This window comes from Pseudopipra pipra, chromosome 5 (genome assembly GCF_036250125.1).
Source record: "Pseudopipra pipra isolate bDixPip1 chromosome 5, bDixPip1.hap1, whole genome shotgun sequence".
NCBI classification, from domain to species: Eukaryota; Metazoa; Chordata; class Aves; order Passeriformes; family Pipridae; genus Pseudopipra; species Pseudopipra pipra.
In genome coordinates, this window is record NC_087553.1 from 16,283,591 (window position 1) to 16,308,109 (window position 24,519).

A 24,519-nucleotide genomic window follows, 5' to 3' on the forward strand; every position below is an offset into this window, starting at 1 on the left:
GTTTTTCACTGCAAGACATTTTTCAAGCCTTCAAATAACTTGGTGTCTCCTTTCAACACCTACTGCTGTACTTCAGCTTTCTCTAAGCTGTTTTACTCTATTTCTACTAAACTGTTTAAAATTTGAAGTTGCTTCTAAAATCTTTACAGAAAATGTATGTTTTATAGCCCTAAAATAATCACATGAAATATCTGAAGTCTGAAGAGCAGAGATAAGGAGCTAGTTCTACAAACAGTTGTAGTCTCCATTTTTGCTATTTTATGAATAAATTAAAACCCCTCACATATTGTATTTCTTAATGCAACAGATACTTAAAGAGAAACAAAATATTTTAATTGCAAAAAAATTGAGCAAAAATAGTTCACTATGAGAAAATATTTATTACATTTATATCCACAATTGCTAAAAAGCAATCAGTATGCCATATAAATTGACATAAAGAGCATATTACTTAATGTCCTTACTTCTGTCAGTCACTCTATTGAGCAATTGCCAGAGATTTGTTGTTGCATGATGACTGAAATCATTTGAAGAACAATCAAATGGAGCTTCCCAAAGCCTTTGTGTGTTAGACTGGATATGTTTCTTATATTACCTTTTTATAGGAAGTTTGGTTAAGGAATATAAAACACTAATAGAGTTCTGCAGACTAGGAGCTTCTTCATATCCCTTCCACAGATACCTGGTTAGGAACTAAAATGGGTACTGAAGAATGGATATGTTATCAGACAAAGGTTGTGCTTCACATACAAACTATTATTTAGAGGAGTAGAACTGGTGACAAATTCCAAGACTGTCCAAGTTTTTATGGGCAGAAGGAGACATACTGATTCTGCTGGTGACAACATGAATTGTCAACATTGTGAACAATGTTCTCATTGGTCACCGGGAAGAAAGAAAAGAAAAACTGTCTCAAACTAGAAGTAGTTGTTTGACAACTCTTTTTCTGAGCTGATATTGCAGCTTTTCTTCAATGGTAAAGATTTGCACAGAACAGGTTATTTTTCTGAGCATTCATCTCCAAATAAAAAGCATTATGCTTTTCCCATTCTTGTTCTCACGCTGGGTATACTCAGCAATGTGAAGAAAATCTTTTTTTCTCACAACACCCCCTTCTGATCAGTGGAAGATCTTCCAATGATTTCAGTGGAGTTATCATTTTGGTCCTGGTAAACTTGCTTTATTAACCTCTGTCCCTAATGTCATCTTCATAGTCTTGATAAAATTTCATAACAGAAAGTACCTTGTTTCCCCATGGTTTTATATATCAAACTACTCTTTCAAGATATGGAATTTTGGACAATTTTATATTTCTCATTTGAGACAGGCATGTCTATTTGAGAAGCTTCAAAATTTCTGCATTTTAAGAAATATCCTAGATACATTTCTACCATAAAAGGCTCCTTGATAGCCAGTCTTTTGGCTTTTACACAAGTACTTCAGAAACATCCCCTGTTTTGTTTGGTTGGTTGGTTGGTTGTTTTTTCCCCTGGATGCTAGGTAGTGTTTTGAGCAATGGTTTCTGTACCATGGCTTCTAAAAATTTCTTGTCTGGAACTTGACTCAGAAAAGTTCTGCCCATGAATCCATTTGCAAACATGCACACTGGCAGACTTCCATTTCCAAACCAATTAAGGTCACTTATGTTTTAGACAGTGCCCAGACAACATATGCCTCTTGAGGCTTAACTTTGGAAAAACATACTCCACAAACCTATGATTCTGAAGAGAGAGAGAGACCACATAGTGCTGTGATGTACCTGCCCATGTGTATGAGAGTCAGGCACATGTCTGATGCAAACCATACTAAAAAGAACATATTCTTGCCAGCAAATGAATAGGTGGAAAAGGAACACATGGAAAAAAAGTGGGGGGGTTATGTTCTCTTTTGATCCACTTTTTTGTCTATATCCGATCCTGGTTCTTTTACATATTTAAAGTACAATGTCTGTAACCTTTTTTCAAATATATTTTTCTTTAAACTTGTTCTCTTGTTCATTATCCATAAGGAACTTCGCCCTTTCCAAAATAAGGGGACTCTTGTGTCTGTAATGCCACAAGTCAGCTCAATCAGATAAATTAATGTCTCTGATTTTCTAGGATTTGAAGGGAAGCAAGAGTCTTATAAATTATAAAAGGTCTGGGGACAATAAATCTCCCTTATTTCCACATATATGAACTAGTTGGTCCAACCCATCATTTCTGTTGTTCAGTTTTCCTTGGGGAAATTTTAAGCATGCAAAAGTTTGCTAGTGGTAATTCTTACTCTGCATTAGCAGATCTTCCACAATTACCTCTGTGTCATCCAAATCCCTTCAGATGGGGATATGAAGCTTTAGCATGACTCAGAAAGTGGCAGGGTGCAGAGTCTCGTATTTTTTCGCATAACCTGAACCTGTCAAAACACCCAACTTATATTTCAAGAGGCAAAAAATAGCCTTTCACTTAAAAGTGTAGGTATGACCTCCTCTCCTGTTCTCATGGAGAAGCATGCTTTGAAGATCTTCCTCAAACCTTTTTACTCTGGCCCTATTGTGAATGTGTTCCCTCCTAGGCTGTTAATTCATTCAACACAGCCATCACCATCTACCTGCTGGTGTGTCACTTCTTAATGCTAACAGAGTTCTATGGTGGCATATTTCCTGACAGTAAGGGAACTAAATGAAGTCAGGTATCACTGTGATTTACTACATGATTACAGCACATAGAATTATTAATATCTTGTCAACATCAATTTATCTAAGTTATTTTAGAGAGGATGGCTCTCACTTTTGCCTGACTGGGTCGGGGGGTTTTTGCCTGCAGTGTAGGAAGAAAAAGACATTGCACATTGCCCTCTCATCTGTAACACACTACATCTAAACTATTGGTCTTCACTCCCAAGGTTTTTCTGGCCTACCTGCTTTTCTACTTGTTGACTCTCACTTAATCTCAATAGGAAGGAACTCTCTGCTTGACCCAGATCTGCCCATGTAGCTTTCCATTAAACACAAAAAAACCCAGCTTTGGGCTTGGTCCCATGATGCTCTCGCACTTGTGAGGATGTCTCTGCGTCTGCAAGGAACCCTCATTATCCTCTTTCAGATGAGAAAGGGAAATGAAAACACATCATAAGCTCACTGGACTGCCATTCATCATAAGCATATCCCAGCTGTAAGGAGGTTCATGCAGCTCAAGTGTCATTTTTGAATTGTTATGGTTATGTTTATTCTCACCCAGCATTATATAACAAACTTCTCAGACAGGACAGGACATGAGAAAACACTACGTCTCTTCATTATTACAGATTTGTCTTCCAGATCCTATAAATGTTTCTGCATTTTTCATCTGTATTTCTTTACAAAATGAGTATAGAGGAAGATTCTGTTGTAAAGCTCTTGTTTTTACTGTGTATTGTTGCAGTCTGCATATTAAGCACTTTTGCATTGTTGTGACTGCCTTCACATTTGCCATAAATAAATCTGGCCTCAGTGGTGTATTTACCCCACTGTTTTGCCTTTACACTGCTGAATTAGATGCATTTATGGTTTTCACAGCTTGTTAACACTGATTTTGTAAGTTATATATTTCAGTAACCCTGCATTTTTTTCCCACCAAGTTATATATTTCTCTGGTAGTAACATTGTTCTAACCAGACGCTGAACTCTGTGGTAAATAATTTGGTTGGTCTGCTAACTTAAAATGTTTATTACTTAATTTTACCACATTTCCCTGTAGCAGAGATGCTCAGTTTCCTTCTCTGTAACAGAATGCTCAATTGTGTCACACAACTTCTACTTTCTCATGAAGAAAAATGTTCCTTTCCTGTATGACGTTGTTCTGTATTCCTTTCCTGTCCTACATTGATAGCAGTAGTCTTCACATTTGCTCAATCTATTTCTTGTCCCCTTCATGCTAACCTTGGCCCAGCTGAGAACTTAGAAGCACTCTACAGGGCAAATCTGTTCTTCCTCCTCCCCTAAATATATCCAGGTGGTGTAGACATACCTACAGCTCTTTGTGTATGCCTGTGCATTGTGTGGATGAGCACATGCATGTTTAAAGGAACCAGAACTAAATGTAAACCATCAGATCCCATCTAGGAGGTTGAGGGTTGTCAGGGAAGCATCTGACAGCCAACAGGAAACTCATGCCAGCTACAGCAGGAGGACACAAGACATTGATCTTCATGGAAGAATGAGACTCTGTTACAGAATGGCCATGTGCAGGAGGCTCCAGTGTTTTCTCTACTCCCTCTATACTTCTATAGTAAATTGTGAATCAGGGGTAGGGTTAAAAATTTGGTAGGTTAAACTTTTATGTTAATAAAATAACTGTGAGTAGAATATTAAGATGAATAACAAATGATCCTGTAGAAGCCAATGCTCTTTGTATTGTCCACTTTAAAAAAAACAATTGTCTGACAAGCAAAAGAGCAAGAGTGAATATCACTCTCTAGGTACTCTCTACCCACTCCAGTGGGCTAAAGTATGCCATTCCTGGCAGGAAAGCAGCTGGATTCCCAGCTTTGTAATAAACACTGGTCACCCATGAGAACTGATAATGAGATAGTAAAGTTTTGCATGACCAGCAAGCCTAAAAAAAAGCAAAGACAGCAGAAAGTAACCACCATTTGCAGAGGACATAAAATGAATTTTAAACATCGGTCCCTAGAGCAGAATACCCGAACTCCTCTCATTATGCTGTATGTAATTTGCTTAATCTTCAGAAATGTTCACAACTGGAACTTTCAATATGCTGGGTTCCATTGAAAATGAGGAGGTATGCCTAACCGGAAAAAATGAATTAGAGTCCTTTATTAGTCAGATATCCTGAGCTAAAATACAGGCATAACCACATTGCATATATGAATTTTGGAGACTTATAGAAATAAATAATTTACTAGGCTCAGATATAAATTATGTTGGGTGGAACCCTGCACATCCACCTCCCATTTATTTTCCACCTAAACTCTTACTACTGACATCTTAACCATTTTACCCAAATGTTCTGGAGGTGTAAAATAAAAACAAAACAGCTGCACATGTAATCGAGCATTTTGCCAAAAATTGTATTAAGTTGAGAAGAAAGCTCACATAGTAATCTAATCATATAAAGATACCATAAACATAAACAGCTTCCTAATCTTTTCACTTGAGCATTCCCCTGAGATGAGAATGAATAGTTATTGTAATTACCAGGGCAGACAATGTAACAACAGATGTCTATCTTCACTAATTGTCTAAAGTTCCTAGAAACTTACAAAATTATTTATCTCACTAAGATTCTTTGCTATGAGTTTTGTAGATTAATTATCCATCACACTAAATACGATTATCCCTTCCTGACCCAAGCAGTGAGCAGTAATTTGAGTGTCCTAATGTGGTGGTGCTGTCACTGAGAGCAAAAAACGTATTGAATAATCAGTCTTTTCTTCATGTAATCCTGTTTACTCACAAAGAAAGTACAAACTCTTATTGCTCTGGTTCACAGCAAACATGAATATCTCTCCTTTCTGCTTTGTTGCTTCGTTTCGTTGTACTCTGCCTTCCTAGAGACGTACTCATCATTTTTTATTCTGTGTCACTGGCTTCCTCTTCTTTGTGTTTGATTCTGCTATCTTTGTCATGCTTTTTTCTCCTATCTAGACACCTACACTATCAAAAAAATCAGTGCCCAGCATCTCTGCTCCCCTGTGAAACTTCTTGGGTCATGAGGTCAATACTGTCTCATATTTTGCTTTGATCCTGTGACTGGGTGGTGCATCTTCTGCCTCAAGTAGCTGATTCCTTTGAGAAATCTAGGCTGCTTTTCATGGTCTAGCTGAACAGAAAGCAATCACCACACTCACTAACACAGCTATATCAATGTAGTTCTTGCTGCATTTTCAAATATTTTCAACTTCCAGAACATGTTTTTATTCTTGTATTAAATAGAAATAGTCTGCTTTCCTTTTCACTATCTACTCTTTTATTTTCTGAAAGGTTCTTTGCACTATTCTTTCCTTTCAAATATGAGTCTCATCCTCATTTACAGAATCACAGAATATTCTGAGTTGGAAGGGACCCACAAGGATCATCAAGTCCAACTTCTGTCCCAATAATTCCAGAACATTCCCAATAATCACACCATGTTCCTGAGAGCATTGTCCAAACACTTCTAGAATTCTGTCAGGCTTAGTGAAGTTTAGAGTTCTTTCTTTCAATGAAACCTTAGTAGTGACTTTTACCTTTGTGACGCTTTCAGGTATCTTTTTGAGATGAGGGAAACAGAATGAATCCATCATTTAAAGAGAGAACATGCTATCCCAATATAGCCATTGGTTATTTTGTATTTTCTCTCCTCCTTACACCGTCTCTGTGGCTATTTGCTTTTTGGATTTCCATTGAAGGTTGAAAGTTTAGCTGTGATTCTATAACATAACAACATATAACAATAAGCCATTATTCTGTAATAACCATCTCAGAGTCTTTTATCTTCCTCACATATTCCAAAAGTCACAGAATCACAGAATATGCTGAGTTGGAAGGGACCCACCAGAATCATCGAGTCTAACTCTTAGCCCTGCACAAGTCCTCCTCACAACTCAATTATCTTCTTGCTACAGTGCTTTTTTCTCCACACACTTCAGTCCTTGTTGCAGGAGCTAATTCCCAACACACTGCTATTGCTGGAGCCCCAGAGAGCAGACAACTGAACAGATTCTGTGATGCATGTCACCCAATGTGGGCATACACTGGGAAAGTGCTTTCCACAGCATCATTTGGGACATACAGCAAAACTGATAGGGCTAAATTAGCCATTCCTCGAGGCTCTCTACCATACAGTTACAGCTGCACGACAACAGACCTGTGGAGAATTTACTCAGGCAAGAAGGATATGGCAACATGATATGGATTCTCACACCAAATGCTTCCACCCTGTGTATGAGGCACAGATTTAGACAAACACAAATATTTATGACTTATGTTCTCAGAACAATTATGAAGAACACTTGACATTTCTACCTTTAATGGACAGGAACTATGGATGCTCAACACTCTGGACAACGTTAGCTTTATCCATAGAGACGATAAGGAACTCTATGTGCATCTGAAGAGCAGAAGAGATACAGCATGCCTCACCTTTCAATGACAACATTTCTCTCAGCCTAAACTGTATTTAGAATTTTTCTGTTCATAAAATTGATGCAAGTGATATTTATATCTTGTCTATCCAAGTGTTTGCATATTAAAATATTGTCAATTATCAACAATGACAGTGTGTCTGTTCCTCCTCTGGAGACAGAAAGTATTAATATACATTCATTAGCAGTGCTATTAATGAGACAATGCTCAATATAATCTGCATGTCAATAAACCTGACACCCATCATCTAATGGTGGTTTCCTTTTAAGGAGAAAAAAGTGAGATTCAGTAATTCACCTGAGATATGAGACCCAGTTGTTCAAGCCCCTGGTCTGCTAATTATAATTTCTTTTCTTAATTCAACAATTGCAAGGTAGTTAGGGTTTACAAATGAAAGACCAACAAGATCGTTGACTTTCAAGAAATGTTTAAAAAGAAGCTCCTGTTACTGTACACAATGCAATATCAAACCAAGTGTTGAAGACTTATATTTTCTAAATAGCAGATCTTGGTCTACCTCATGGGATGTTTTGTATTCTTCATATCCCACCTGTTCATAAAACAACTTTGTTTGTATATGTCATCTAATATATGACACCGACTCTCTATGCAGTACTCTCTAAAAATCAGATCAACTCTTTTTAGAGCCCAAGTTTCAAGGCTCCATGGGGTACTGTCATCTTCATTCAACCTTTTACTATTTGGACGATGACGACTAACACAGTGCATGATCGATCAGAACATGTTCAGTACTTAGCATTTATAAAGCACAATAAACTAATGATCCGTGCTGGAGGAAGCAGGCTGCGACCCCCGCGCCCCCGGCGCCTGCCTGCCCTGCCCCGGCGGCGGGGTCGGCGGGGGAAGGGGCGCCCGAGGCGAACCGAGACCCGCTGGGTCGGGCCGGGCTTGGTCAGGCAGGATCAGAAACAGGTTTTTTGATCTGAGATATTACAAACAACCCGGGGTTTTGCGGTAAAGCTGTGGGTATTAGAAGAGTAGAAAAGAAAAAAATAAAAATATCAGCTGCGGCGGCAGCGAGAGCGTAGCTGGGGCACACGCTGAGAGCCTGCTGCTTTACATGACCTGATGTTAATTTATTTAATTTGCACTGTACACTTGGCATTTGCTGGCCATAATGCAAGCTGTACATTTGCATTTATGGGCAGACAGAAGAGATTATCAACCCCTCCCGGCAGAAATCAAGCAAAGAACTTCGACTAATTTTCAAGCCCCCTCCTAAAAAAAAGTGCCAAGGAAAGCAAGGTGTCCAGGGAGTACTGCACAGGATAATATAAAAGCACAGTGCCAGTTCCGAAAGATGCAGGAAATCCAGAAATCAGAGACCAAAGACACCACTTTTAGGGTTCAAAATCTTGGTTTCGATACCGACAATTTTCCTGGCTTCGGAATACTTGAATTAATCCGAATTCCCTCCTTCCGCCCTCCCCAAATTTTTCTGGATGAGTCCTGGACCAGAGTGCTGCCCTGACTTCACAGGTTCCCACTGACCGCCAGACAGCTCTCCTGCCGCCCTCGGCGATTAGCGGAGAGGGTGTAAAACACCTCAAACCCGCTCGGAATGGGGATACTGCGAGCCGCAGACTGGCGAGCTGCGCCCCGAGGCCGGGCTGAGCCCCAAACCCAGGCTGAGCCCCAAACCCAGGCTGAGCCCCGAGCCGTGTCTGCTGCCCGTCCTCCCTCCGCCGCCCCGCCGCGCAACCTGTTGCCGCGGCCGCCAGCGCGACCCGCCAAACGCAGAAGGACGGCCAGGGAGAAGAGAGAGGGCGAGCGGGCTCAGCCCACGCGTGGCACGCCCGTCGCACGGAACCACTGCCCGCCCGTGGCAAGAACATCAGAGGCAGCCCCTCTGCCCCGTTCCCCGCGCGCACGGCCCCGCAAACACACGCAGCAGCCCGGGTCCGAGCTTTGTCTAAGGAGAAACTCCCGCCGCGGGGAAAACCTTGCCGGAGCGGAGCTGCGAGAGGGCAAACGAGGGAGCTGCGGGGGTATGGGACCGTCTCCGGCGGCGGGGCTCCAACCGGCGGCGAGGCTCGCACGCCGGCGGCTATTTCTCTCCCCTCGGCATCTCTCGGTGCTCCCTGTGCCCACGCCCGCATCCTCGCCCGCTGCCCCGCGTTTCCCCCCGGAGCGCTGTCCCCCACCCCGGCAGTCCTGGCGCTTCCCTCGCTGCTTCTCGGGAGCCTCCGCGGACTGCGAGAGGGAGAGGATTTAAAAGCTGGCTGTGTGCCTGCCCCCCTTCCGCCCCCTCCGCACGCAAGGAAAGCAAAGGAAAAAGTTGCGCTCTCCGGCCGCCCACGCCGTCCCTGTCCGCGCCGCGGCGGCGGCAGGACGAGCCCGGCGGCGGGTCCGGTGTATGGGTACCTGTGCCACCGATGCCCTGTCGGGCCGTCTCCAGGGGGAAGATGCCAGCGCACTTCTCCCGCTCCACCTGCCCGCCCAGGCACAGCTCCGAGATGATTTGCAGCGCCTTGTGGCAGAGGCTGCCCACGCCGTCCTCCGCCTGGAAACTCATCTTCTGCCCCGGCCGCCCTCCCGCTTAGGCCATGGCCGGAGCGGGACGGCTCCGCGCCCGACCCGCGCTGCCTCCCGCGGGGAGCGGAGCGGGGCGGAGCGGCGGCGGCGGCGGGAGCGGCGCGAGTGAACCGAAGAAGTAGTGAAGGGGGGGGGGGGGACACAAAAAAAAAGGGGGGGGAGGGAAAAAAATAAAAAGAGGGGTGAAAAAAATAAACATCCACTTAGCAACGCCTTTTGTGGCTGCGGGCTCTGGCAGGCGGCTCGGCCAATGGCAGCCCGGCGCAGGGGGCGGGGGGTCCTCGCATCCCCCGGGAAACTTTTCCTTCCCCCGCCCCACGGCTTCGGTCGGGGCGCGGCGCGATGCAGTGGGCGGTGGCCTCGGTCAGGGGCTGTGCCGGGACGGATGGTGCGGGGCGGTGCGGGGGCTGCGGTGGGGCCGGCGGGTGGAGCCCCGTCCCCTTCCCCGCGACAGGACCCCCCGGCCCCGCGGGGCAGCGGTGGCAGCGGGGCGCTCCAGGAGGAGCTCCTCGGCCGCTCATCGCGCCGGGAGGACGAGGCAGAGTTGATTCCCTACCGCTCCGATCGTTGTTCCCCTAACGCTGTTTCTGAGGTGACCTGGGCAGTGGGATCTTTGGCACGGTCTGTCGAACCACGTCAGATAACCAAATCGCCATCTCCACTCCTCTTCCCCAGCAGCAGAATTACCGAACAGTTGACTTCGGCTTTTCTTTATCTTATAAAGAGTTAGAGGAACCTTGCGGTTGTCTGGTCTATTTCCTCAACAAGTTCTGTAAAGTTGGGTTATTTTATAGATAAAAAGTTCCAACGTGTGTCTGAACACACTTTTGAAAATCAGCACAGCATAAACCGCTAGTGGCTGTTTCAGTTATTGTCTGTGGAGCTGAACAAGACTTTAGCTGTCAATTTGTTCATATACTTGCTGAAATTCTGATACATTTTTATATATGTGAAGGAAATTTCTTCTAGTTCGATGGCATACATATGCCTTACAATACTTAATTCTAATTAGGCATAGTTGAAGGACGTCTGCTAGCAGTTTACTTAGCATCTAAGTAAACTTTACTTAGCATCTAAGTAAAGTTTACTTAGCATCTAAGTAAACTTTATTACTGCCTGTAGTCTGCTCCTTGAGTGTCTTGGTTTCATAAAAATGAGAAGTTGTGTGCTGCTGTGCTTTTTTTTCCCCCTCTGGATTTTGAATTTTTTATCTATTACCAGTAAATTAACAAATTTAGCAAACTGTAAAGTTGAACAGTCAAAAGCTTTATAACCATCATTAAATAACTGTAAATTATTAAATTATACAATAAATGATCATTCCAGTTTTAATTCTGGAATTCTGTACTTAATATAGTATAGACACTTGTTAAAAACACAAGATGATGCTTCTCAAAAACAGGCTTTTGGCATTTTGAAGGTTCATGCATTTATGCATATGAATTCACACACAGGCGTTTTTCAAAATCTTAGGAAAGTAATAGACTATGTTGTATACAAACTGTAACATCTGTTCCATAGAGCTTTTTCACAGATACAGAATGTATTTCAGAAATATCAGATGCTACTAAAGAAATCATTCCCTGAGACTGGCATTGTCAAAACCCTGTGTTAAAGCTACAGAATGTTCTGACAAATCTTAGAATGTTTAGACTGTAACTAGTAAGGGCAGAAAACTGTGTAGGTTTATTTGAAGACTTCTTTAACCCTCATAGGGACTTAGATCTGTATAATTATCTCATTAAAGTAAGCTTGCTAGCAATAAAAAGATATATACATATTTTCATTACAGTGAAGGCAAGTGATGCCTACTTCCAAACTTCAAAATATGAACATATTTACTGTCTGTGTGACATTTACAGTCCTCTCCTCAAAATTCTGTCATGCATCACCAACTAATAATTAAGCAGTCTGTTTATCTTTGAGACATACCCAGAACTCTAGCAAAAGCTGACAGGAGATGCATGTACAGACTGATGAAGAAAGGGTTCTAAACAGAAATTGGTTTTAAGGAGACTAAGGACTGCATCCAAAGGGTGGGAGCTAAGCTCTTCCATTTCTGAACTTTTCTACAGACCAACTGTGCCCATGGATGTATCACACAGTCCACGAATGAAATTTTCTGTCTCTGAAGTTACTGGCAGTTTTGCCACTGATTATAGTAGAGTCAAAGTTTTGCACATGGATCAGTTTGCTACCCCACTTGTTTATTTAAGCAGTGAGACTTTGGTGCTTTCTTATATTGCTCATCTTTGCACACAAGAACTCAATTTCAGTGAAGATCATACCACCTTACTACTATTGATAGTATTGATAAGTACACAGATACAGAAAAGTACAAGCAGGTATATTCTATATAAGTAAAATAAATAAAAAAAACCAAACAACCCCCCAAAAAAACCAAAACCCCAAAAACCTAAACCAGTATTTAAAGACTGAGATTTTCAGATAGATATCTGGAGACAGGTACCAAACTCTCTTAGCTGTTCTAAATATTTTAAAAAATGCCTTTAGATATACAGAAAATACCAGCTACACTAAGTAGTCTCACTGTATCTTTATCAAATGCATCACTGTCTAAACCTCATTCTTCAGTAAGTAGCATGGAAATAAACTTAAATTCATCAACAAAATAGTTTTTCTCAGTCTAAGTACTATGACATTATTTTCTATAGGAGATTAATGATTCTGTTTGTGAGATGTGCTCACAAACTTGTCCTAAACCAGTTCCAGACAAAATTTTTAGTTGTCAAGTTATGGATGAAGGAAATGTTTCACTTTTCTATTGAGGAGGTTAGTCTGAAATGTGAATTCAGATTAGGAATCATGGAATTTTGTCCAATGTGTTATTTCAGTGGAAATTTTCAGTGGAAAACTACTTTTTCTGCATATGAAAGGATATAACAGCTTGTTTTCTAGCTTCAACTCCCACTGCTTTGATTTTCAACAGCATTGCAGTTTTTAAATGAATATGCAGTTGCATTGTGTTCCCTTGTATCCACAAAGACCATTAATTTCCCCCTCAGAAGTGGTCTCAGTCTGTGTCACCAGATATGATGTTTTAGGACACAGGAAACTCGTGCCTCACAGGTTCTGGTCAGTGGGATCAGACCAGACCTTATCAACTCTTGCTATACTGGTTGATGGTGATTACCAAGTTCAAACTGGCTTGACTGCTTTTTGTTGATTGATGTTGATTAAGGAAGAAAATTTCCCTTCTTTCAAATTAACTGCATGTGTTTATACCTTCACACTGTCCATGCAATATTCAACCAGTGATTAGGGTACTATGCTTTGGACGGGAAGACCATGGCACAAATACCCAGTTTTGTAAGATGTATCCTTGAACAAACACTGTGTTGGGAGTTTTGAAGTTTAGTCAATATAGGTAGCCTAAAGGCAAATAAGGTTCAGAAGTCTTTCATGGTTAAGCTGCACTACTAAACGTAAGGCTACAAATTACCTGGTGTAAATGAGTGGAGGCCTAGTAATTTGCAAAGGAAGAATAGGCTGGTCTAGTGAGTACTGAATCAAAAGTACTTCTTCTTCTGCAGGTGATGATAAGCAAGTGTAAGAGTAGCCATGGTAGTGGTACACTCTGCAGTTCATAGCTCTTGACCACTTTCTGAAGTGAATGTCTATGACATTCAGCTAGAGTGTCAGTGTACCATGCCAAAAATGTCAGCAACAGACAGTAGTCTCTGCCTGCGTTCATAGCCATGTTTGCAAGCAGAGGCTGGCTCTGAGGGCACTGCTGGGCTTGGCAAATGGAAGTTTTGTAGAATTACCTAGGGAGAACCATGATTTGCTCTTCAATCTTCAACAGCTCCCTGCTATGCTTCTCGTACATCGTACTTGTTCATTTTTGCATAAGAACTTACTCTGTAGTTCTAACAAGGTAACAGCCTGGTCTTACTTGGAACCCTCAAGTGTTTCTTTTTACCTCAGATTAGATTTTGGCCTTGGTCTCTTAATTTAGAATTTAATAAGGGTATCAAAAAAGCATCAGGGCCCAGGGAAAAGAGGCATTTCAACAATCAGCTTTTAAGAAGCTATGAGTATAAGGAAAAATTGGAAACATTGGTTACAAACAGTTTGTCTTGCAACATTTACAAATATATTATTTTTTATTCTGTGATAGTATCTCCATAATTTTACATCCCTTACAAACAGTAAAATAAACCCTGAAACCTTAAAGATTGCTTTACTCTATCTACATTTTTAACTGTCTAATTTTGAGTAAGAAGTGAAATAAAAAAGAGCTGTCTGATCGACATTATTACAGTTATACAGCAATCCAGGAGACAGTCAAAGTGGAATGTTCCTGACCTGCAAATTAGAGAGGAAGGGTGCTGTGACCCTTTCAGCAAAGGTGTTAATAATAACAGACTGAAACATCATGTCAGCTGGATATGGGAATGCTGCTATTCTTTGCATCCTAACTGAATGAAGATGAGATAATTTTGGTCAGAATGGGTGTCTGCTCATAAGATGAAAGGCCAGCACAGGAATCCAACACGTGAAATCATGGCCTTCCTTCTGGTGACATAGAAAGGTAACTGCTTGGCATCATTTTGTCAGCAGAGCAAATATTGAATAGGTTGAGAGAGAACTTCTAGATTTTTGAATATTCAGAACTGCCTTCTTGGAAGAGGACTGAGGCTTGTGGCTATAGCAGTGAAGGGCCAGTCTGAGTTCTCTTTTTCCAAGAGTCTTCAGGCTGTCCCTGTGACTTCGAGGGAGATACTTAATTTCCCAGACTTAGAAGCTATAGGATGATAGCAGTAATTCTTTCTGGCATCCTTTATTTTTCTTTTCCATGTAGGGTTTGAATATGGATGAACCAGAAATCTACCTTAATTTTAGAATACCAAAAAAAGGTTATTTTTTTTTCTACCATTTAATTTGCTCTTCTTGCTTCCACACTTTTATAATATCTGGAGTCCTCATCCGGGTTGCTTTTTCCGACTTCCAATTCACTGTGAAAAAAAACCATAATCATAAAGAGAGCTCTCAATATTTTGTCCTAACAGATGCTTCCTCTGTTCAGAAATGTGGAATAACCATTACTTTTTTTTCCATTTTACTTTTTTATTGAGCAACCATTATTTTTTTCCACTTGATTTGGTGCAGTTGATACTTAAGACTACAAATCTGAGCAAAGAGAGTCCTTCAGGACCTACACAGACAGCTGAAACTACTCCTGATAGCCAGCAGCAAACAATGCTTTCAGTTTTGCAGAAACACTTTGTAAAAGATGCATAGCATGGAATAATTTATGGAGATTTAGGATGTTTTAATTTCTGAAAATAATTTATTAGGGACAGAGGACAAAACAATTACTATTCTATTTTATTTCAAACCGTGCTTTGTAAATGATACATGAGATGGACAAGTTTTTTTGGTCTCTTGGAGCTCTGCATCCACTGTGAATTGTTGCTTGCTTTTAGCTACCAATGGGTAACTACATAAAATTCCTTTTTTTTTCACTGCAAATTGATAAGGATGTGGTGTGGTGTTTTCTGTGGCAGTTTGAGCAGGAGGAACAGCAGAGTAATTAACTGGGAAGCCAGCAGATCCCTAGAGCTTCTCCTGGTCTGGGGAGAACAGCCACAGGTGGTCCCAGCTTGGTGCAGCCAGGGGTCAGGGAGAGCTGGAGCTGGACCCTGCTGAAGTGTTGCTTGGGCAGGAGCTGATGGCCACGGGGGCTGACATTGAGTCCTGGGCCATAGGCAGGGTGAGAGGAGCTCCAGAGAATGGGCAGGGATGGTCTGGACTGGCAGCACCTTTGGGGCCCTGGCAGTTGCTACATAAAAGGTCACAATTATTATTAGATGGAATTAAAGAGTGCTTAGAAAACCTCATTTGGTGAACCTTCAGTCCTAAGTGGGGTGAGACAGTGATTGAAGCTGTGGTGCTCTGCGAGGAGTCAGTTCCGGGCTGGTGTCAGACAGTGAAGGTAACAGTGACTCCTGATGTGTGATGGTTAACTACATGTTGGAAGAGGTGAGAATGGTGGTCTGGAGACAATTTTCTTCTCTGATAGGTTGTGGGTTTTTTTGTTTGTTTGTTTTGGTTTGGTTTTGTTTGTTTGTTTTGGTTTTTGTTTGTTTGTTTGTTTGTTTTTGTTTGTTTTCTGGTTTGTTTGTTTTTTTTTAACCAGGTAAATTTTTGGGGCTAATAAGCCTTTTATATCTGTCATTTCTCAGTTGAAGAAGTTCTTCCTTGCCTGTGGCACTTGGCTGTATCACCTGCATCACTCAGCCTCTCATTTTTGTCACTTTTCACCCCCTTTTTGAAACAGAAGACAAGGTCACAGAGAATCAATGTGTTTGAAGCACGTGTTTGTGACATAGTGTCTTAAAAGGACATATTCTGTAGAATCATAGCATATTAGCAGTCTCTATTGCCTTTTTCTTCCTATTACCTTCCTTGCTTTCTTTTGGAAGGAGGAATGAGGTTGTAACTGGCATTAGTGAGATTTCTTCAGCTGTGGACAAGAAATCATGCTGAAAAAATCTCACAATTTGCAAAGTAGGTGAGTTTGAAAAACTCACAGAATAAGAGAAAAAACTATTTTTTTTCTCTTTCTCAGCATACTTTTCAAAGTTTTCCTCAAAGCCAACTGTCTTAAAATATCCTCTCTCTTGTAATACAAGCCAACCACAAGCTTTGGTGAAATGAGGTATTTTTTGCTACTAGAAGTGTTCAATGCAGCCAGGTTTTACTGATTAATTTGGGCTATGCCTCTGCATCTAATGAATTTATGTCTCTTTGTGCCTTCTAGTGAGATGGCTATGAGCACGCTCCTTATTGATTTCCCAGACCCATTATCAACCTGTGCCCAGACACAAGTAGTTTGTTTGGTGATTATAATTTTTGTTCTGGTTTTGTTCCTCTGTACTTGATATTTCATGGTAGAGTGCCTTCAAATTTATTTTGCTTCAAAAATATTTAATTAAAAAGCCTGATAAATTAAGGATATTGTGGCCCATTTTGTTGTATCCTGCTCTCACAGCAACAGCAGCACTATTTGGTGAATGTATGATTAGGTCCTAATGGAGCAGTACAAAACCCACTGATATAACTTGTGATAGTGCAAATACAGCAAAACCATTTGTTTTGAAGGGTTACACTATTTTGCTACAATATATTAAGACATATCCTAAGTGAATTAGAATAAAATAGATCAACTATTATGAAATAAATACCTGTTCATCTACATCATCGATTGTCACTGCATAGATGTACATGTAGATAATAAAAATATTGCATCTATACAGATAATTTAGTTCCACATAATAGAAAAAATAATTACTACTCAGCATTGTCAAAAGCTTCATGCTTTTAAAAGATAGCAGCTCTGCCTCAACACTCATTCATGATAAATGAACCTCATTTCAGCATTTGTTGAGAGCAGGAGACCTTTATCCTGTGACATTGTTCCATTCCACTGTCATTATTTCTTAATTATCTCTGTCATCACTAGTTTGGAGCTTGGTATATGTTGCTGGCGAAATTCAGCTTTGACTTAAGTGGGTACAATGTCATTTACTCACAATAGAAATTACGTTCATTTGTGTCAGAACTTCATTTAATTCTCAGCTCTTAACCAGCGGCTCATGATTCACTTTTCTTGTTCACAACAGATGCTGGAAAATAAACTCAGAAAACTAATTTCCAGAATGAGAAGATGCCATTCATATGTCACACACCTGTGGATGAATCTCATCCTTCTATCTTCTTCCTGTCCCTGCCACCTGTCCTACGTTCTGCTGGGGGAAAAGCAGAGCTACCTAACTGGGTGTCTGTCCTGCAAGCCAGGTTTGCTATTTGCACAGTGAGATATGTTCTTTGAAGGTCTGATGTTGGCAGCAGGAATGCAGTACTCCTTGAACATCCTCAACCAAAGCAGTCCTCTTAGGTAATTGAGATCTAATCAGATTCTCCCTCCTGTGCTTAAGTCTTTTGTACTTTAACAGCTGCTGCATAATTTTTTGGCTGGACCATGTGACCACAATAATGTGCCCAGTCATAAAGTGATACCTCATGTGCTACCTAGGCCATGGTAAATAAATTTTGTTAGGTTTAGAATGATGTTTTCTATTCTCTAACAATTTGTAATTTATTTTTTTTTTCTAGTGAGAGAAAGGAACTAAACTCTGGTAATTCTAATTGACACAGTTTCAATTCTGCATAATCAGTCATTTCAAGGATTTATTTCTAGCCATGAGTCATTGCTTTCCCTTTTGTTTACAGTCAGGGAATAAGTCAGAAAATATTCAAAGATAATGTGTTAGCACCATGCAGAGAACTGGGGGTCTTTCATCAGCAAAGTGTGGTTGCTACTGGCTGAAGTTTTTGGAAGGGATAGGGGCTGGCAGTGCACACAGTTTCCCAGAAGGGATTGGAAGGGTGCACATAGGCCCCTGGCACCAGTTTTTCTTCCAGCCCTGACTGACAAAATGGGCAAGTCTGGTGCACTGGAAGAAGTGTGCTGCAAATTTTTGCACTCAACCTGAGGGGGCTGAGATTTCCTGATGGAAAACCACAATAATTGTGGTTTTGCAAATAGCATAACTAAATGCTAGGAATGTTGGTTCCTTCCACCCCACCCCAAAGTCTTGTTACCCATCTTGAATTCATTATCTTATCACAAAATGCAATATTTACAAATTTCTCGATCTAGTGTGTGACCATTGAGGAAATTCACAGCACGAGAACCTGCCTAAAGGTCACAGCTATTGATAATTGTGAAGGCTGTATGAAGGCTATTTTATTATAAGTAAATTTTTTTTGGTGTTTAAGGAAAGAAAATATTTTTTCAGTCTGTTTGGATATGCTGTCATATTGGCCCACCACATCAATAAGAGTCCTGTGATGTATATGCAGATGTCAGAATGGATAAGGATATAGGACAGTATAACCATAATAACAACTCAAGCATGTAAAGAAATCATATTTCAAGCGTGGCTAAATCATGAAATCTTATCAAGATTTCATATCAGGGTTTCTAACTTGTCATTCAATCATTGTGCATATATATGAACAGTATTTAAAGAAATAAACTGTGGTGAGGTACAAAGTTAAAGGGCTGGAAGTGGTGTCAGACATTCTTATTAGTACATCTGAGTCTCTAAAACGTGTGGTTCATTAACTTTCATGGGAAGCTTCTATTGATATCTGGTTTCTGTGATCTTACAGGGAGATATTGTATTTACTTCATTCAAAAAACACCTATTTGAGAAGGAACATGACAGAGTTGTAGAAGATTCTTTACCATTTCAAAGTTCCTTAAGAAAATCTATACCTGCAAAATGGCACTCCTACATTTATTTTTTTTTTTTCAGATTTAGTTGTCACAAGTACTTTTTCTCTTAAAAACGTGAGTTTTTCCCGAATGGTTTATAATGCACATAGTCAAAGGCAACAAGTATAATGATAAAATAATATAATGATAACTTTAATCAACTGGCTGAGAGCAAACTTCTGGAGTACTGTAATACAGCATCTCTCATTCACTGTAAAAATTCAGAAATCCAGCCACAGTTTTAGGGTAGAATCACTGCCAAATAACCGTGAATATGGAGCATTTCATGTTGCTTTCATAACAGTGAATGATGCACTTAGGGAGAAACCTCTGAGAAGATGAACTTTAAAAATGCAGGTTTTAAAGCAAAAGTAAAAAAAAAAAAAATAAAGCAAGCTTTTTTGTAAACTCAAAAGCTTTTGCATAAATTCTCAGTCAGGCAATAGACAGTAATTTCCTCTGCCCAAAAGAGATAAAAATGTCACCACACTCTTCTCCATATCGAGTTGTCATTTGATTTAATAGAGAGAAGCTCACAAAGAAGGTCTAGATCTAGTTGTGAGACTGGTACTATATTCAGGTTTTGATGAAGTTTTGATGTTTTGCTCTATTTGAGAGCAGCCTAAAAGCTTTTTTAAGATAAGTTAATAGATTGTGACTCCACTGTGCCTGTCCATCAGCTGAAAATCAGCTAGAAATCACAGCTCTTGAGTGTTGTAGACCTTAGCCTATAAAAAAAAGATTGCAGAAGAATTTAGGAGTAGGATTTGTCTTACCTACATTTAACTATTTACAGTGTAGATGCATGTATCTCATCTGTCATCTGTTTGTAGAAGTGGGTACTGTGCTGTGAATTATCTGAGCCCTCTTACTTGCCTGCCTTAAGATGTCATTTAGCATAACTAGTCTTCTCCATTGACTGTGAAGGGATGACCAACTCAAACAGGCACATGAACCCCAGTGCAGGACAATAAGTCCAATTCTGAGATTTAGAATTTCACTCCTCTAAGGTAATGACGCTCATAGAAAGCATCAACATGTTACAATATGCCATGAAACTATAGAAACAAGAGGTTCTGGGGAAAGTGATTCCCCTTTCAATAGCTTTCCAGCTCCTCACACAGTCTGACCTCATGGGAGTGCTTGGATTTTTTTTCCTGATGGACATGGTAGAAGCCATGGGCCAAGACAGTCCTGGAGTCCCCTTCTACAACCTTCTCCTTCAGCTACTCATCTGCCAGGAAGCCAGAACCCTTCCACTTACCTCCTGCATACAGTGGCTGCTTTGGCAGCCTGCTGCAGAGAGGCAGAAGGACAGCTGCTGGTGGGCAGGAAATGGGGCGGGGACTGATTTGGGAGGGAGAACTGAAAACATTTGTGTTTTCCCTGCCTAACTTCCCTTCCCCTGGAGCAGCCATGTCTCAGTTCCGGGGAGTGTGACTGGCACTTGAAAGAACATGCAGAGGCTCCATTGTGGGTCATAAGATGCTAATAGCAACGAGATTCTTGAGTACTGATATGGTATTTGCATACTGCCCATCCTCATCAGGAAAGGGACACTTTCCTTTCTGAATTGCTTGAGTGATCTAATGTAAGAGAAAGCATGTTCTGATAGATCTGTCTTACAGGAGTGGGGTTTGGTCTCAAAATATGACTGACATCACATACTTTCTGAAGCTCCCTGGCAAAGACTAGCTGTCCACGTGATGAATAGTTGATTCATGCTGGTCTTGTGAGCCTAAGGCTAAAAAAGTAATAGATTTCCTGCATATGTACAGGCCCACGTGGGCAGCACATGTTAAAATTGGCAGTTCCGAAATCTGTAGAGAGCCCACTGTTGATATAATGGCTTTGCAATCACTAAGGGGAACTACCTTCTTTGGGATTCTGCTCTTTTCCCTGAATCCCACATAGTTTAGGTGTGTCAGAGCAATTAGGATGAATCAGAAATTCCTTAGTTTGCTAAGCTGCCTGAATGACAGCAGAGTTTAGACTGAGGATGAGAATCTGACTGACAAAGCATATGGATCCATGGAGACAGCTGATATTGCTATGTGGCTATGTGGAATTATTTATAATGAATATATGTGTGCCCTCTATGAAGTGGTAAATCTGTTTACAGAATGACTTGGAATAGGCTGGACTGGAACAGCCCTAATACAAGAATAGAGTAAATAGGTGTGTCTGCACACTTGCAAATGTACTTGTATGTGTGTTATACACATTGTGTATGAGGAACAAACCTAAATAATAATTATATTTGTAGCAATTTTAGCACATCATAAACAATATAACATTCTATAATTTCTAAATATGAAGGAAATTTGAGCTCATCAGTGAGGACAGTGAGACTGGGAGCTATTGAACTAACCCTTTTCTATCAGTACTTTTTATGGAAGTGATGGTGAAACTCATGAAATGAAAATGGTTTTCATGGAAAAATCACAATGCAGACATAATGGAGACAGACACTTAAGAGATTTATTATAACACATTTAGAAAATCTTGCAATACACAACATTTATGTGATATTTGGTGAACAAACCTAATGAAAATGCAGTGTAAATTAGAAGAAAGACTGACGTAATATGAGTTGTAATCAGCTACCTGAGTGGTGAAAATTAGCAAGAAGAAGTTCTTCAGAGGAACTAAGGAAAAACATTGGAAAAGGTAGAATCAAAGGAAAATGTAATAAACTGGGGAAATAAAAAATAAATGAATGTATAAAGTTATGCCTGTTCTGACTAGAAAAATAACCCCAAAGAAGCAACAAACTTTGCTTAAAAGGTAAGAGAGGAAATAAAGTAGAAAAGCAGGCTAGAGCAGGGGGCTGAGATTGACACCAATATATTAGTGAACAGTGTATTCTATAGAGAGAGAATTAGTGAAAATGGTCAATAAAGTTCTGAAACACTTTTGATTCAAGAGCAGGTGACACATCATATTTATTACAGTATGATGGAGAGAGTTTGGTGTCATGTTCTGCTAGCAAGGAATCTCTAGCTCCTACATTTTGCTTGGCAGTACCAGACAGCAACCACTCTTACCCACACTTAGTAAACAGTAGGCTGAGGAAGCATCATAATTTGCTGGTTTTATTAGCCAGCAAATTATGTAAACATTTTTTTTTTCTATCTCAACAAAAAATCTGTATGTCCTTTGGCTGGGAGTGAAGTTAGATCACATCAGAGACCTCTTTGTTCCTTTGAAATACAGACTGGGAATGCACATCGATAGTATTGCTCTAAAAGAGTGCATGCCTACAGTTCATGAGCAATTTTTTTAAGCACTGATTAAAATACTATTCTCAAACATGCTTTAAAAATATATTCTTTTTAATATGTGTTTTAAAAAATATATGAAATGGTACTTTAAAAATCTTTAAGAATATTATAATACAGTACTTTAAAGTATAAATTTTGTTTGATCTCCATTGAGTAAGACCATGGTGGTTCCTAGTTGATGGAAAGCTTATTGAACAGTAAGAATTCAATTAGTATGGAGGATGAACATTTCATTTTGACTTTTGTAGAGAAAGATATATGCATATTTTTATGTATATATGCATAACACACATATATGCATCTATAACTGATTGCTAAATTTCCAAATTTCAACTACCTGCTGCTTTTGCTTTCTCTAATTTCTATTGCCCTACAGAAGCAGAACAGTTGTTCTGTGTAACTGATTAATATTATACAATACCTACTTAGGACCAACTCAAAGGCACTTGAACTAATGAGCAGATTCTTAGTGAGTTCCAGGGGTTTTTGGAGCAAGCTCTCAAGAGATGTCTGTTACTCAACAATTGCACTGGATTTCTGTTGTTATATAATCTTAGATAAAAATAAAAAAATATTTTCAGAGAATTGGAAGCAGAAGGAACAAACACACCATACTTGAATATATATATAAACACATACACATAACACTAATCTTTGAAGCAGTAAATGTTCTCTAAAGCCTTTCACATATCATTACGTATGTCTCTTAAGAATGTACAACCCTCTAATGTTTTTTGAAAGCATTATATCTTTGGGTACTAAATAATTAATCACTTCATCTTACTTTTCAGTAGAGGGCACTCAGAACAAATCATAGATCAAAATAACGTATAAAAGATACTAAACATAATGCAAGATATTCAAAACAAACCCTCACATGTCTTAAACAAGACCACTATATATTTACATCTATTTAATATGATAAGCAACGGTATAAAAAGATAAAACTTTTCAAAACTTGAGCTGTCTTTTGTGCACATTCTTATGTGTTTCACAGCATGATGTAAGCAAGCTATTAAACTTTGAGAAAAAGCGGTTTGTTCCTTTTAATGGATTAACTAGCCAGGGTCTAATAAAAAATTTAACAACTTTTTAATGAACTAAGGCTGTCCTCTCTTTCCAGACATAATGAATAGTGTGTATAGGTCTTGGCAACAGTCATCATTCCCTTTTTTGGTACAGATAATTTAAAATATGCAAAGTTGAAAACATTCAGGTTTTGTTTCCAGCAAAAACTGATCTATATGTAGGAATAAAAGGGTCCTGATTCTTCATTAGTTTTATCTAGCTTTTGTACCAGTATAATTCTAATGAATGCAGCTATCAAACCGTTATAAAAAGAGTAATGCAGTGTAAATCTGGATAAGCAATTTGATTATATTGAATTTAATGAAGAAATACTGCAGATTCAAAGGAGCTTTTATGAAAATGTTGATATTCTAAATAAAATTCAAGAAAATAATCAACCTATGACAGAAGCCTTTTACAAGGGGATGTGAAACGTAACAAGTTTAAAGGATGAAAACTTTTGATACTTTTCATATGGTTGTTATATAAGAGCTCCATTTAATTCTATAAATAGAAAGAGAAGATATATTTCTTTGCGGTTTGGTTTTGCTTTATTTTTTCATACAAGTATCTAAGCTCAAAATATGTATCTGTACTTTATGAAATGGATGCTTTGTGAGTTCGTACTCACTAACATGAGCCCACAAGCTTCGTACACACAAAGGTGTTCCATGAACACCTGGTTAGTTTTTGCTCAGGAAGGTCTTCTATGCTTACATGGAAAGAAGTGTCTATCTTCTATTATGTCTGGATTAAACCCAGAAAACAGAGGGGTGTGTTCCTCTGTACCTTCATTGAAAGAAACATCAATCACAGACTTTTACTTATTTCTTCAAATGATACCTTTTTATACATTTTTATAGGGTTTTTTTTATCCTTGCAAAATAGAAAAACTGCCACTGTTTATCTACAGAGGAGGTATATCAAAACAGTAAATTTTTTTACACTTTTCCCAAAGTGAGATTCAAATTTGATCTACTGGAGAAGAAAGAAATTCCACCTGCTTGCTGATTCTTTCTGGGCATAACTTGTTGAAAAATGGCCATGCTGAGGTTGGTTGCTAGCACTCTGTTTTTGAGACCCAGTGACTAGAAGCACTGACAGTAGTAGCTGTGTCACTAATATGGCACCACCCCTGCTATGCCAGTGATAAGTTTCTAATAAACTAGCACTGGTAATCATCTGGAACCAGGCAC

The 24,519-nt window shown here is 39.7% G+C and overlaps 1 protein-coding gene across 2 annotated transcripts in view; it reads right to left on the minus strand.

Moving 5' to 3' along the window:
- SYT10 (synaptotagmin 10) overlaps positions 1-10,067 on the minus strand; it is a 48,161-nt gene extending 38,094 nt beyond the window's left edge. Inside the window, exon 1 of one of the 2 annotated variants that reach the window (XM_064654689.1) lies at positions 9,491-10,067. In XM_064654689.1, coding sequence (XP_064510759.1) covers positions 9,491-9,641 — 151 coding nt within the window. In that variant the 5' untranslated portion in view covers positions 9,642-10,067. The other variant, XM_064654688.1, reaches the window with a different exon arrangement.
- Positions 10,068-24,519: the final 14,452 nt, after the last annotated feature.